The following is a 16,289-nucleotide window of genomic DNA, read 5'->3' as shown; positions in this document are numbered from 1 at the left end:
ACATGAAATATGAACAAAACATATCCTTCTATAGTGTGTACTTGTCTTAATCCAGAGAACTAAGTGTCATTTCTGTCTGCTGCTTCGTTCCCCTGAAATCTGCATTAATCACTTCTGACATGTTTTCCTGACACCTAGAGAAAAAAGGTGACAGGGGAGGGATCCCCAGTAGTCTGTGGTTGACAGCCTCAGCTCTGTTCATATGTGCTGTGTGAAAGGGATGTGTCCCTTCCCTCTAGTCAGCTCTTAGCTCCCCTCTGTGAATGTAATTTCAGCTGTTTTCTGAAAGCTCAGACAAGCTTTATACATTCTGAACCTTTTGTAGAGAAGAGAAGACTGCAGATAAACAGGTACAACATATATAGGAGGATTTGTTTCATCTTTGTGTATCACCTGAGGCCAGTCACTTCACTGGGTATATGTATGAGTTTACAACCACTTTATAACATTTTGGAACTTAGTTTATGAATATTCTTTCAGATTTGCTTAAGAAAATATGCGCTTATTAAAGCCAAAAGTATTTTTCCTATATTTTGAATAAGTAAATAACCTATATCCAAAAGATTAATACTGGTCTATTTCACAGAATTTGGAATCCCTGGCTTGAACATAGTGAGCATTTGCAGGCTCATTTACATAGACTATTGAGTTCTACAACATAAGCAAAATATTGCTGGTAGCAAGATCCTGCGTTCACGTTTTTCAAGCGTTGTGCACACTTAACATTTGTTTTTTTTTTTAATCAAGAAAAATATTTTATTGAGACAAAATAAACATACAATTCCATAATAGTAGGATATTAATCAAAGATCAAGGATACAAGCAGAAATTACGCACTTTATCTAGGCAAACTTGGGTATGTTTACGTGACTTTAGAACATTATGACTAAGAAAAAGAGAACTCCCGCTTAACTTTAAACACACGGTCTAACCAAATATTACAGTTGTCTCTCTTATGCGCCCATACGCCTTTAGTGTAAATCCTGTCATACTGTTAACACAACGTACTATAAACCTGGACCCCCATCCATAGTACAACTTATTGTATACCTCTCAGTTGATTTTTGTCCTACCTCATTTCTCAGTACTACCTGTTAGCCCTGTAAAAGTCTATCCATAACCAACTCCGCCGGACCCAGCCCAGGGGTGTCTAGCCAAGGCTGCCATAAGGAATAGAACTTCTTTGATGCATTTCTATGCTGATATGTAATTTTCTCCCTTATCAACATGCTGTTTACCATCTTCACCCAAAGTCCTTCTGTAGGTACCCTGGGGGTGATCCAGAATCTAGCAATGGCCTTCCGGGCCACATAAAGCAGCCGAAGTACGGCCGTGTGACCATGTGGGGAGAGAGAGGGCACTTCCAGTGCTCCAAGGAGACATACCACTGGATCATGCGGTGCCGGAAAGCCATATGCCTGTGATATAGTGTTTGTGATGTATTGCCAATATCTAAAAAGTTTCGGACATTTCCACATCATGTGTAGCAAGTCCCCCTCCTGCGCGTTACATTTTGGGCATAGTGGAGAGTCTCTCAGACCCCACTTAAATAGACGAGTAGGTGTCCTATACACCCTATGGAGCAGAAATAAGTGTGACAGTCTGTGTTGTGCTGATACCGATACCAAAGGGGCGGAGGTCAAGCATATTTCCCATGTATCCCCGTCTATGGGTCCCAAATCTTTTTCCCACCCCTTTCTGCATGGCAATGTCGTAGCGTCATGGGTGATACCAATCAGTCTGGAGTAAACCTGTGAGATCATACCCTTCTTGTCTCTATTCGCTAGAACGTCAGTATGGAGGGGGTGTTTCACTAACAAGAGGGGGGAAAGCCTACTCTCACTCTGGATAGCGTGTCTTAGCTGTAGGTATTTGTAGAACTGTGTTCTAGCTAATGGGAACTCATCTCCCAGGTCCGTGAAGGACTTTAGAACTGATCCTGCGTACAGCTGGGCGATGTAGTGAATTCCCGCCTCGGTCCATTGCCTGAAACCCCCTAACTTAGAAAGTTCCCGAAAGTTGGAGTTCTTCCAAATGGGAGTAAAGGGGCACACTCCTTTAATATTGAATGCGGACCTTATATATTTCCATAGGGTATTCAGCAAGGTGACAGTGGGTAGCGATTGGTCCAAGTGCGATAGCCCTGCTTCTAGATGTGATACCGCCGGGAGAACAGATCCCTTGGGTATTAGTGGTGTCCGTACAGGGTCCCCCTCATCTATCTCTCCCCAATGTCCCAAATGTTGTATCTGTGATGCTACAAAGTAGTACCTAGCGTGCGGAACCGCCATGCCCCCTTGATCTTTAGCAAGCTGCAGTGTTTTGAGGCTAATTCTAGCAACCTTTCCGCCCCAGATCAGATCCCTGAACTGGGCATCAATCTGTGCGAACCATTTATGCGGGATCCAGACTGGAGAATTGTGGAAGACATACAGGAGCTGCGGGGCCCACACCATCTTAATAAGATTAGCTCTACCCGTAACCGACAGGGGGAGTTTTTTCCAAACCGCGCATTTCTGTCTAAACCGCGTCAATAGTGGGGTCAGATTCATTTGAAGGAACTGCGTGGGGTCGGGAGTGACCTGTATCCCCAGATACTTAAATTCTTTCACCACCAATACATCCTTAGCACATTCAGGGAGAGGGCTCACTATCGGGTCTAAAGGCATGAGAACTGATTTATTCCAATTGATGCTGAACCCGGACAGGCCCCCAAAGTCCGCGATTAACGACATCGCGTTCTTCAGTGACTCGCCCGTGTCTCCTAGATAAATCAAGGTGTCGTCCGCAAACAAGGATATGACGTCTCGCCCGGCACCCCTGGAAAAACCAGTTATGCCCGGCGAGGCACGCATATGAATCGCCAGAGGTTCCAGTGCCAAGGCGAACAGCAGGGGAGAGAGTGGGCACCCCTGCCGAGTCCCCCTGAACAACCGAAAAGATTCTGAAACTTCACCATTGATTCTCATTCTAGCCCTCGGGGAGCTATACAACAATTGAACCCACTTCAGGAAGGAAGGACCCACACCAAATCTATCTAGCACTTCCCATAAGTATGGCCACTCCACACTGTCAAATGCCTTGGCGGCGTCTAGGGAGAAGATGGCCCTATTACCCGGGTTATCCACTGGTATTTGTAAGTTAAGGAACAGCCTGCGTAAGTTCTGTGCGGTTGATCTAGTAGGGATGAATCCAGATTGATCCCTATGCACCACTAGGTGGATACACTTAGATAACCTAGTAGCTAACACCCTAGCCAATAGTTTCACGTCAAATGTCAATAGGGATATTGGCCTATATGAGTCCGGGGAAAGAGGGTCCTTCCCCGGCTTCAGCAGGACCACTATAAGAGCCTCATCCATGGAGGGTGGGAGCCGTCCAGTTTCAAGAGCAGTGTTGTAGACCTTCAGTAAAATTGGAATGAGTTGTTCCGAGTACTTACTGTAGATTTCAGACGGAAGCCCGTCAGCCCCAGGTGCCTTCCCTTTGTGTGCTAGTGCCAATGCTTCCAGCAGCTCCTCCCTGGTAAGAGGGGCGTTAAGCAAGGCCATCTCCGCAGTTGGGAGACACGGCATCTGGTATTTATCCAGAAATGCGTGTATCTGGGCTACAGTGGGGCTAACCTTCGATGTATAAACATCCTGAAAAAAGCTTTTAAAGCATTCAATGATGGATTGTGTGGAGTGGCACGCCTCCCCCCTAGTATTTCTAACCTCAATTATCTGTGAAGGCGGTTGCTGTGACTTAGCCAAAATCGCCAGCAAGTGGCCGGTGTTTTCCCCTTCCTCAAAATGTCTCTGCTGCAGAAAAAACCTTTTATTTTCGGCGAGCTGCAGTGAGAGGTTCTTGAGCATGGTCTGTGCTGCTAGCCAGCTCCTCCTGTTATTATCAGAGGGGTCCGCTATATAGTCTGCTTCCGAGCGTTGGGCATCTGCCAAGACTCGAGTCTCCCATTCCTTAGTATTAGACTTAATCTCATTAATGGCTCTGATAAGCTGGCCCCGCATATATGCCTTAGCAGAGTCCCACACAACTTGTAGAGTAGTGGAGCCTATGTTATCCTTAAAAAAGTTAGTTAGTAGTAATGGGAGTGGGTCAGATTCTGACATAAGAGACAGCCAGAACGGGTTGAGCTTCCATAGGCTATTCCCCCTTTCCAACCCCAGGTCTAAATCCACCGTGAACGGAGAGTGATCGGAAGTGTGTCTCGGGTGATAGTGGGATGACTTGACCATGGGCAACATCGGGCCATTCCCCAGGCCCAGGTCAATTCTGGATAGCCCCCCCACCGAGGCTGACTGGCAGGAGAATACCTTTGCATCAGGGTTGTGCATTCTCCATACATCTGTTAATCCCAGTTCAGTGACCAACCGAGCGAAAGGGGTAGGTCCCTTCCTCCCATGTACATCCCCCCCCCCTGTACACCCTCGCCTATCCTTCTCAAAATCTAGGAGATTATTAAAGTCCCCGAGGACCAGCACAGGAATACCAGGGAGACAGGATATAAATTCAACCAGCAGTTTTATAACGTAGGATGAGAACGGTGGCGGGATATACACCCCCGCCAACACGCACTTCATCCCATAAAGGGAGCAATATAGGAAGACGTATCTACCCTCGGGGTCAATCTTGGCATCAATATACGTGTATTGTGTGCCTTGCCTAATCATTATGCTCACTCCGCGTGAGTACACGGTATGGGTGGAGTGGTACTGATGGCAAAACTGCCTTGGTGCTAATTTTAGTGTGGACCCCGCTGGGAGATGAGTCTCCTGTAAACAGATCACTTCCGCGCCCAACCTCTTGATGGTACGCATCACCTCCAGGCGTTTAACCGGGGCACCTAGGCCACGAACATTCCATGATAAGCATCTCATTACCCTTGACATTGCATACCATACAACATATTAGCAGGATCATAACATAGTAACATGTATAAGCGACAATTATGGTACAAGCAAAGGCAATTGGCAAGCCAAAGGGCAAGAAGTATGTCCGGGGGGCTCAAGATATTGGGAGAACTAGGCAGGCACATATCACGGTTTGGGCATAGTAGAACAGTAGTCATATGGACCATGATCAGATAGCACAAAAAGTTAACTTGGATACATAAGGGGGCATCCATGGGGGCTGCCGTGGTAGAATCCACTTTCAATTGGGTCAAATGCATTTCGGCCAACAGGGCCCGGATGACTTCAGTCAACGGATCTAGGTAGGGCCTAACAAAGCCCTCCAGGGGGCAACAGTGGAAGTGCACTTTATAGCGTCTTAAAACTTCTCAACAGCCAACTTCTAGCCCACAGCAACCAAAGTGAACAGTAACCGCCTTGCGACGAGTAACGTGGAAAGTATAACCCGGGTTCGTCTTGTAAGAATAGTTCTCCTCTTCAGTCTGCGGGGCGTCTACCCCTAGCCTCCCTGATCGACTGTTCCTCTCGGTCTAGCCATTGTGCAGCAGCATTAGGGGACTCAAAAAATTGCACAGTGCCAAACACCTCCACTCGCAGTTTGGCCGGGTACAGCATAGCATATTTCAATTCAAGGCCTCTCAAACGACGTTTAACATCCATAAACTTGCCCCTCTTTTTCTGCAATTCAGCTGAGAAATCCGGGAACAAGGACACTTTGGTATTGTCCATTTTTAGGGCAGCCGGATTAATTCTAGCATTATATAAAATGGCATCTCTGTCCCGATAGTGCAGGAGCTTAAACAGAAAGGGTCTAGGTGGAGCACCGGGCTGCAATGGTCTGGACGGCACCCTGTGAGCCCGTTCAACAGAGAACATGGGGGAGAATGCTTCCCTCCCGAACGCAGCGATCAGCCATTTCTCAATGAATTCCACAGGGTTCTTCCCTTCCAGCTTTTCAGGGAGGCCTATAGCCCTCACATTATTTCTCCTCATCCTGTTCTCTAATTCTTCTAAACGAGAGGAATGCTGATCAATGATATGGTTGTTATAGGAGAGATCCCTCTGCATAGGCCCCAAGTCATCCTCAATGGTGCTCACCCTCTCCTCCAGAGCGGAGGCCCTCTCCCTCAGCTTCTGAGCGTCCTGTCTGAGAAAGGAGATCTCAGACTTCATCCCCTTGATTTCCGTGGTAAGGGCCGTGATAGACATATTGCAGGATGTTACAGCGGCAAATATGTCCCTCAGGGTGGGCTCTCCCTCTGTAGCAGGGCTCACTGGGGTTTGGGGCCTAGTGGGTTCCGGGTTAGGAGTACTCACTGCGTCCCATATCAAGCCGGCCTGTACCGAGTCCTCCAAGGGCACTGTGTCGTCCGCTTCGGATCCTCCACCCGGCGAGTCCTCTGGAGAGCTGGAGGAGGCCACCTGATCTTTCGGTGGTGGTTTGGAGAACAACTTCTCCGCCGCCTCGCGGTGCTTCTCCTTGGCCGTGCGGCCTGCGTACGCGCCATTTTGGGACATGTGCTCTGCGGATCTGTTCACCAGCTGCTTCTTGCTGGACGACATCGTGGGACCGGAGCGCCGGAAAAGGTATGGGTGTGATCCAGGTAACGTGAGGGGCACAACCGTGTGCCTTGGGTCAATGTGCGGTGACTTCCCCAGGAGTTTATCCAGGATTCTCGGCGGAGCTCACTTCAGCTGCGTCCGGCTACATACGCTGCCTGGCCACGCCCCCCTCTTAACATTTGTTTAATGTTTATGCACACAAGCATACAGTCTATTGGTTGCTAAGGCTCAGATGGCCATTGTCACCTATTGCCCTTCATTGCTAGAACACAAATGGCTTCTTCTGCCTAGCATCCTTGGTTGCTAGGATGCAGGTGACCTTTACTGCCTAGCATCCTTTGTTGTTAGGATGCAGACAGGTCTTGCCACCAAGCATCCTTTTTTTGCTAGGACACAGGCAGCTCCTACTGCCTAGCATTCTTGTTTCTAGGATACAGTCAGCCATTGCTTCCTGGTGTTCTTGGTTGCTTGGACACAGGAAACTACTGCTGTCTAGCATCCTTGGTTGCAAGAATGCAGGTGGCCATTACTGCCTAACATCCTTTGTTGCTAGGATTCAGGCAGGTCTTGCTACCTAGCATCCTTTTCTTGCTAGGGCTATTGGTTGCTAAGACTCAGGTGGTCATTGTCACCTATTGCCCTTCATTGCTAGAACACAAGTGGCTTCTGCTGCCTAGCATCCTTGGTTGCTAGGATGCAGGTGGCCTTTGTTGCTAGGATGCAGGCAGGTCTTGCCACCAAGCATCCTTTTTTGCTAGGACACAGGCAGCTCCTACTGCCAAACATTGTTGTTTGCTAGGATGCAGGCAGTCATTGCCGCCTGGCGTCCTTGGTTGCTTGAACACAGGAAGCTACTGCTGTCTATCTTCCTTGGTTGCTAGGATGCAGGCAGCCATTGCTGCCCAGCATCCTTTTGTTTCTAGGATGCAGTAGCAGATTTTTTGTTAGGACGCAGGCAGCCATTGCTGTCTAGCATCCTTTGTTGCTAGGACACAGGCAGCTTCTGCTGCTTAGCCCTCTTGGTTGCCAGGATGCAGACAGCCATTGTCGCCTAGCGTCCTTGGTTGCTAGGACGCAGGAGGATTTTTTTGGCTAGGGACTTTGGTTGCTAGGACACAAGCAACCATTTCTGCCTAACATCTTTTAGTGCCAGAATGCAGAAAGCTCTTGCCGCCTAGCATCCATTGTTGTTAGGACACAGGCCACCATTGCTGTCTAGTTTCCTTTATTGTTAGGATGCAGGCGGCTCTTGTACTCCAATAGAGCCCTGAATCATTCCTTCCCTAAAATATACTATTTTGCCCTATTACATTTGTTGTCTTTATGTTATATGTATTTATATTAACAAAACAATTGTGTTGTATGTTCCCTACGTTATTAATTTATATTCTTCTAAGATGAAAACCTCCTTACCGTCCTGACCCCTTTTCTGCAGCATTTTTTTTGAACGTTTATAACTTTATTGTTCATCATACTATAATAATTACTATACTATAATTGTTTGCATAGGTTATTGTAAAGTTTAGTAAAAAAAAAAAAATATACCAAAAAAATTATATGTAGAAAGGAGAGCAAGGGGTAGGTGGACACTTCTGCAACTGCCAGGACATGCTGAGACTTGTAGTCACTCTGTAGGTCACCTCAGGCAGCCGGGCAGTGAGAACCACTGAACTTTCCTAATTAGGAAATATTGATCTCTACGATTTGATTGGATAATCTATGACCTGTGAGCAGTAATGAGACTGGTGGGGTGGTTTTCGGAGGCCCACTTTCACGTCTGATTGCATCTCTCAGGAACAGAAGCTCGGGTATCTGTGCCAAAAAGCTGAATAAGTTCAAAAGCCAAAAAGCTCCGACTAATCCATCTTACAAATCCCAGTGAATCCTTACAGCTGTAATCCCCGGAGCTAGACGTTTAACCCTTTCCTCATGCGATTACTGCCGCGGTTTGTTACAGCTAGCTAACGTTTTCTGTGATCCACGTTCAGAGGCTCTGCAACACTGGACAAGATGGATTGAGTGAAGGTGCCCAGAGTGAAGGTGCCCAGAGAGGAGGTGCCCAGAGAGGAGGTGCCCAGAAGATCAGACCAAGGAACAATTATAGAAGATCTGGGCATAATCATGCATATTCATATCAGCCGAGGGATAAAGTTGGAGGGGTCCTTGTTTAAATCAGCATTTGGAGTGATCATACCCCAGGAGGATTCCTCAAATATTTCAGTCCAATAAATACTTTGTTCAGCAGTACCAAGACCTGATGAAGGTGGATCCTCTGAACCCCTGAAACGCGTTGGATTTTGGAATGAAATGAGAGTCTGAATAAAAATTAAACTCCATTACTTTCTGCTTTTAGCACTTGCACACCCCATCCCTACTCAACCACAGAGTTTACCATCATCCACCACTCCCTGGACGATTGCTTTAAGAAGAACCATTCCCTCCATGACCTGACATTTAGTGCTTTATAAGATCAAGCATCCGACTCCCTTCTTTTACTTCCTGAGTTTATTTATTGCTGTCCTCTGTTTTGTTGGGAAAATTTCCCTTCACTTACGTACATCGCTATATTTCAAGTTGATATACTGGGATGATGCCTGTAGCTCCAGGTATTATCCCTGTACCTTTTTTTTTAAAGCCGGCGGTCAGCTTTCTTGTAAAAGCAATCCTAATGGCTAACTAGCTGCAGGATTGCTTTTATGGACAGTGGGACACCCCAGCCACCCCCTCAAACCACCTTCTGCTTTATTGGGATCTCCCGTCTCACCATGACACCTGGTTCGACCAGCCGGCACTTCTGCTGGCTGATCAGAGAGCCAGACAAAGACCGGATCAGCTTTGTTCCGCTCTCCGCTGTAGTAACCTGCAAGCAATGATCGGACATCTCTTCCAGTTTGTCAGGATGTCAATAGCGCCGTTTTCAAAAATCAAAAGCATTCCAACACACCGATCTTGGTGTGATTGAATTCTTTTAAGGGGCAAAAGAGGGATCTGGGGTCTTACAGACCTCAGATCTCTCCATAAAGAGTACCTGTCACATGCCTATTTCTCTCACAAAGGGATGTTTACATTCCTTGTAACAGCAAAAAAAGTAAAAATAATTAAAGTGACAGTGTAAAAATAAAAATAAATACATAAATAATCTTTTTTTTAAAGTGCCCCCATCCCCCTGTGGTCCTACACGCATGCAAACAGCGATCGTCCTACAAATGTGAGGTATCACCGTACCTCAGATCACGGGAAGTAATTCTAGCACCAGACCTCCTGTGTAAATCTAAAGTGGTAAAGGCTTTTAAAGCGTCGCCTATGGACAGTAAAATTTACGTTGTTTGTCATGGGGAATTTTAAAGCGTGACATGTTTGGTATCTATTACTCGGCGTAACATCATCTTTTTTATTTTACCAACAATTGGGTTATGTATTGTGTTTTTTTTTTTGCATTAAAGATAGCAAAACCCACCATTTTATTCTCTAGCGCCTCTGCTTTAAAAAAAAATAATAATGTTTGGGGGTTCTAAGTATTTTTCTAACAAAAAAATACTGATATTTACATGTAAACAAAAGTGTCAGAAAAAGGTCAGGTCAAGTGGTTAAGAAGATGGTCAGTTTGCCCATCAAACCTAACTCCAGCAACCTAACTCCTAGTGTTGCTATGGTAACAGGACAGGGTTATGCTTACATATAGCCTTAAAAACATTTTGTAACATGGCAAGCCCTTGCAAGCCAAACCTATATACGATATACTTACAGGCCACCAAGCCATATTACGCCCTGCTAGGAAGTATCCATTCAGAGTGTTCCTGTTCACGCGACATGAAGACTGGAGAGGAAAAAGAAAGTGATTTAGAATATATAAAATTACAGTTGAACTCCAGCCTTCCCTTCAGTCTTGCACAGTTGTCACTGAAATGTGTCTATGGAGGAGCATTGTTGTCACCCTAGGACCTGACTATAGAACACCTCCCCCGCCCCCTCTCCTCTTCTCCATTACATTGTGTTTTATAGTCTACAGAGAAAACTGGGGTGGCATCGGTGCTGGACGGTATTGTATGTTGCACCTAGTGGTACAAACGTTTAGGGCAATATGCACCCAGGGACAATGTTTTCTGGGCATTCCTCCCTGGGCACATACTGCCCTAAACATTCATACTGCTAGGTGCCCTATTCAGCTACAGCAACTGCCAATCTCTCATATGTAGAGTTTTATAGGCTGCTGGCAGCAGAAGTGGATAGGGCACTTGTACCCTCCGCCCCAGCTAAATGCCAGTGCCCCATGCAACATGGCTAAATGCCCAATGTGCATGGGGCCTAACAATGCAACAGAGCAAAGTAAAACAATGTACAAGGCACAAGCTAACTGTATTTCTCGCAGGATCAACAATCAACAACAATCAATAATGATGAGCAAATAAGAGAAGTTGATAAAAGTAATAAAGTGAAACTAAATGAGAGAACAGCACATAAGAGGCTTTTCTTTCTGATAAAGGTAATTGCAGTCACTTTATGGTGTTCGATCTTGGGATCTTTAATGGAGCAAAGATCCACTTTATAGTCACACTGACTCTGTTATAGGCATTGGATGGAACAATATAATGCCACGTACACACGGTCGGTCCATCCAATGAGAACGGACCGATGGACCGGTTTCATCGGTTAACCGATGACGCTGACTGATGGTCCGTCGCGCCTACACACCATCGGTTAAAAAACGATCGTGTCAGAATGCGGTGACGTAAAACACGACGACGTGCTGGAAAAAAATTTCAATGCTTCCAAGCATGCGTCGACTTAATTCTGAGCATGCGTGGATTTTTAACCGATGGTTGTGCCTACTAACGATCGTTTTTTTCCCATCGGTTAGGTATCCATTGGTTAAATTTAAAACAAGATTGCTTTTTTTTAACCTATGGATAAATAACCGATGGGGCCCAAACACGATCGGTTTTGACCATCAGACCATTCTCATCGGTTTAACCGATCGTGTGTACGCGGCATTAGTCAGGAGTCTCAAACTGGTGGCACCCCCAGCTGTTGCAGAACTAAGTCCCATAAGGCATTGCAAAGCTAACAGTTACAAGCATGACTCCCACAGGCAGAGTCATGATGGGACTTGTAGTTCTGCAACAGCTGGAGGGCTGCCAGTTTGAGACCCCTGATCTAAGTCATGGGTGGACAAACTGTGGGCCTCCAGCTTTGGGAGTAACTGTCAGCTTTCCCATCATGCCTCTGGGAGTCGTGCTTGTAACTGTCAGTCATGCAATGCTTCATGGGACATGTAGTTCCACAACAGCTGGAGGGCCGCAGTTGCCCACCCCTGATAAGTTTTCTGTGGTTAACAGGGGACAAAACCAAAGATGACGGAGTACTAGGTACGTTATCAGGTACAGGAAAACCACTCTGTCACCATACTAATACCTGAGATTGTTGGCAAATGGTTAAACTTAAACAAAAAAAAATATTGGGCAGGTATACAGACTGAATATAAAAGTGCAAGCAACAACATAACAGGACCAATGTGGTAAACGTGAAACAATAACAAATTTTGCTGCGCTAAACATAGATATTGAATAAACAAGAGTCCATAAAGTGTGAACAACTGGTGCTGATCTAAATAGTGCAGGTGAATTCCTTGATGAACATCCAGTAATAATGAGTATAATTGATGGGTGATCAAAACGCACAAGTGCACCACCTCCAATATTGATATAAAATGCCTTCTTACCAGAGGTTTATAGCCAGATTCAGATAGACTGGCTTACTTTTGAGACGGCGTAGCGTATCGCATATACGCTATGCCTCCGTAAGTCAGAGAGGCAAGTGCTGTAATCACAAAGCACTTGCCTCCTAAGTTAAGGCGGCGTAGCGTGAATGGGTCGGCGTAAGCGCGCCTAATTCAAATGAGGATGAGGGGGGGCGGTTTTATGTAAATGACTCGTGACCCGACGTGATTGACGTTTTTTACGAACGGCGCATGCGCCGTCCGTGGACATATCCCAGTGTGCTTTGCTCCAAAGTACGCCGCAAGGACGTATTGGTTTCGACGTGAACGTAAATTACGTCCAGCCCCATTCACGGAAGACTTACGCAAACGACGTAAAATTTTCAAATTTCAACGCGGTAACGACGGCCATACTTAACATTGACTAGGCCAGCTATTTGTTCGACTAACTTTACGCCGGAAAACGCCTTACGTAAACGGCGTATCTTTACTGCGACGGGCAAGCGTACGTTCGTGAATCGGCGTATCTTGCTGATTTACGCATTCTAGGCGTAAATCAGCGTTCACGCCCCTAGCGGCCGGCGGAACTAGACAGCTAAGATACGACGTGGACATATCCCAGTGTGCATTGCTCCAAAGTACGCCGCAAGGACGTATTGGTTTCGACGTGAACGTAAATTACGTCCAGCCCCATTCACGGAAGACTTACGCAAACGACGTAAAATTTTCAAATTTCAACGCGGTAACGACGGCCATACTTAACATTGACTAGGCCAGCTATTTGTTCGACTAACTTTACGCCGGAAAACGCCTTACGTAAACGGCGTATCTTTACTGCGACGGGCAAGCGTACGTTCGTGAATCGGCGTATCTTGCTGATTTACGCATTCTAGGCGTAAATCAGCGTTCACGCCCCTAGCGGCCGGCGGAACTAGACAGCTAAGATACGACGGCCTGGTTTAAGTGTATCTCAGTTTGAGAATACACTTAAACATATGACGGCGCAGATTCCGAGTTACGACGGCGTATCTAGTGAGTGGTAATGATATGCTGATCTGCCACAGCAAACAGATTTTAAGTCTAGCTGCTATTTATTGTATGTCTCAAAGCAGGTGGAGAGTGAAATTGCCATTGGGGGGGGGGGGGGGGGATGTTTTCCCAGGGTCCAGTCAATATTAAATATTAAAGATGGCTCTTCTCTTGTTAAAAAAAAAAAAGATGGCTCTAAATGTGACAGAGAGCTCCAAAGGGTGAGAGCCACAATATAAAATATGTGATTATATCGCTCATGTCATGCCCCTGGCTCTCACCTGCGGGTCACTTGTCTGCCGCAAGCCATGTGGGCCTCTAGGGAGTGACACTGACCGAGCAGAACAAGTGACTGTGACAAAATATAACATTGGGAAACCGCTAGTTGTCATTATTTGTAATTTAGTTTAAAAAAAGTTTAAAAAAAGAATGTACTGCTCAGTCTAAAATGCCTGGGCCTATTTTTTGTCCCAGTCCGGGCTTGCCCACTACGTCCAAAAAGTTAGCCACCATTGCCGTTATGTGTACACATTGTAATGAAAACTGAAACTGATCATGGAAAAAAAACACAGAATTTAGTTGAGTAAAATGGAAAAAGTTTGGGTTTGTCTATTCTGCATTCATGAATAAAGTTTTCATGTTATGCACGTGGTGGTCAAAGACACCCCCACATTCTTTGCAATCACTGAACAATCAAATAAATGTAAGTAGAAAAAAATTACAATTGTAAAATGACGAAAATATTTAACTTTTCTGGGCAGCACAAATAGTGCCGATCGAGCTAGAATAGTTCTGGCAGGCATTGTGGATTGGCTAAAATCATTTTTTCTTACCCAAATCCCAACCGCCACGTTCAGCATGAAATAGGCCACGATGACGATGATGTCGGAGATGTTGAACTGCTGCGCAGGACTTTGGGTTATGGTGGTGTTTTGTTCCATGGTTCTGGATCTGTTTCTTCCCTGCACTGACGGCAGAAGCACCACGATGTGGAGGGTCAGCGGGAAGAAGTGCTGACTACAAGCAGCAGGTTGGGGTAATTGATCATTAATCTGGTTGTTGGTGTTGGAAGCATTCAGGCAGATATAAGTGACACAAAGTACAAACCTCCAAATTTATAGGCTGAGCCACAGCAGCATCTAAACAAACATGGTGTTATCTAGATCAGGTCCCACCTGTCAGGTCTCCTTCCCCCCATGCCCTTTCCTGTACATCGTCCTGCTCTTCCGCTGTGCCCAGTTTATGAAAACAAATCTCAGGAGTCTCCAATTTAAGCCACCATACCCCTTGGCACAAGCCACCATACCCCTTGGCACAAGCCAAGGGTGCTTTATTTGAACCTATTCAGCTTCAGCTATCGGGAAGCTGGTGGCTGCCTACATGCATATGTTCTGGTACATGGCCCTTCACATAGGGCTACTACTTGGCACCAGTGATGCCAACCGTCCGTATTTTTACCGACAGTTCGTAAAAACGGGCACTTTTTTCCCCCGTTCGTAGATGTCCGTGGTTGCGGGAATGTGCCAGTAAATATAGGCGAGATCGGTTTGGCTTGGAACTGCGCATGAAGATTGGAGGCAGGAGGTGATGGTGGCTGCAGTGGCACCGCAGAGGGGGATGGAGGCAGGGGGCAATGGAGGCAGGGGGAGATTGGAGGCAGGGGGTGTTAGTGGCAGGGGGTGATGGGAGGCAGGGGATGTTGGTGGCACCGCAGAGGGCGATGGTGGAACGGCAGAGGGTGGGGGATGGAGACAGGGGTTGTTGATGGCAGAGGGGGATGGAGGCAGGGGACGATAGAAGGCAGGGGGTGATTTGAGGCAGGGGTCCTGGGGGAGATTGGAGGCAGGGGGAGAGTGTGGCACCGCAGAGGGGGGTGAAGGCAGGGGGTGTTGGTGGCAGAGGGGGATGGAGGCAGGGGGTGATGTGACTAAATAATTTGCCCTTATTATATCGAAAATAACACAAAAAACAGCATATTACCGGTGAACCTCCGCTTTAATAAGCAAAGTATCCAAAACAGGTCATAGAAGAATTTGGGTACTGGGAGAAAACAGTAGACATGGAAACAGTCACAGATCACTGGTCATTGTCGCAGATTATTATTTCAAGATTGGGCACACATATGCCTGTGCCAAGCAGTGTTGCCAACCTACCAGATTGAAATTTACTGGTACGACACCCAAAATGTACTGGTACAGCCACGTTTTTACTGGCATTTAACAAAACTTACTAAATTAAAATTTTAGGTGCAAATTTCAGTATTTAGGCTACGCTAGGCAAATAGCAATATGATTTAAGGTAGATATTAAGGTAAAAAAACATTTTTTACCCTTAGATGGATGCTCATTTAGTCTAGGGGAATCGGCTAGTTGTTTTAAAATCCGAGCATTACTTACCGTTGTAGAGAGCGATCTTCTCCGGCACTTCCGGGTATGGGCTGCGGGACTGGGCGTTCCTTCTTGATTGACAGTCTTCCGACAGTCTTCCGAAAGGCTTCCGACGGTCGCATCCATCACGTCACGATTTTCCGAAAGTAGCCGAACGTCGGTGCGCAGGCGCAGTATAGAGCCGCACCGACGTTCGGCTTCTTTCGGCTACTCGTGACACAATGGATGCGACCGTCGGAAGCCTTTCGGAAGCCTGTCGGAAGACTGTCAATCAAGAAGGAACGCCCAGTCCCGAAGACCCATACCCGGAAGTGGCGGAGAAGATCGCTCTCTACAGCGGTAAGTAATGCTCGGATTTTAAAACAACTAGCCGATTCCCCTAGACTAAATGAGTATCTATCTAAGGGTAAAAACAGCATTAATGGGTGAACTCCCGCTTTAACCTCGGCCTGTTCTCCTGACCATAATCCTGTCTGATTTTCATGTCCTCCCTTGCCTGATCTTTGCCAATCCTATACCGCTTACACACGATCGGAAAATCCAACAAGAAAACCGTGGATTTTTTTTCCGTTGGAATGTTGGCTCAAACTTGTGCTGCATACACATGGTCACACAAAATTCCGACCGTCAAGAACGCAGTGACGTACAAGACATACGACGAGCCGAGATCAATGAAGTTCAATA

At 46.3% G+C, this 16,289-nt stretch overlaps 1 protein-coding gene across 1 annotated transcript in view; it reads right to left on the bottom strand.

The window, feature by feature from the left end:
- The window catches only part of SLC5A10 (solute carrier family 5 member 10), a 203,047-nt gene extending 188,758 nt beyond the window's left edge, over positions 1-14,289 (bottom strand). The window contains 2 exon segments of the mRNA XM_040356423.1: positions 10,219-10,290; positions 14,052-14,289. Of these exon segments, the coding sequence (XP_040212357.1) occupies positions 10,219-10,290; positions 14,052-14,159 (180 nt within the window). The 5' untranslated portion in view covers positions 14,160-14,289.
- Positions 14,290-16,289: the final 2,000 nt, after the last annotated feature.

This window comes from Rana temporaria, chromosome 6, assembly GCF_905171775.1.
Source record: "Rana temporaria chromosome 6, aRanTem1.1, whole genome shotgun sequence".
Taxonomy (NCBI): Eukaryota; Metazoa; Chordata; class Amphibia; order Anura; family Ranidae; genus Rana; species Rana temporaria.
Note: the sequence above shows the minus strand (reverse complement) of the source record. Positions and strands in the feature narration are given on the sequence as shown.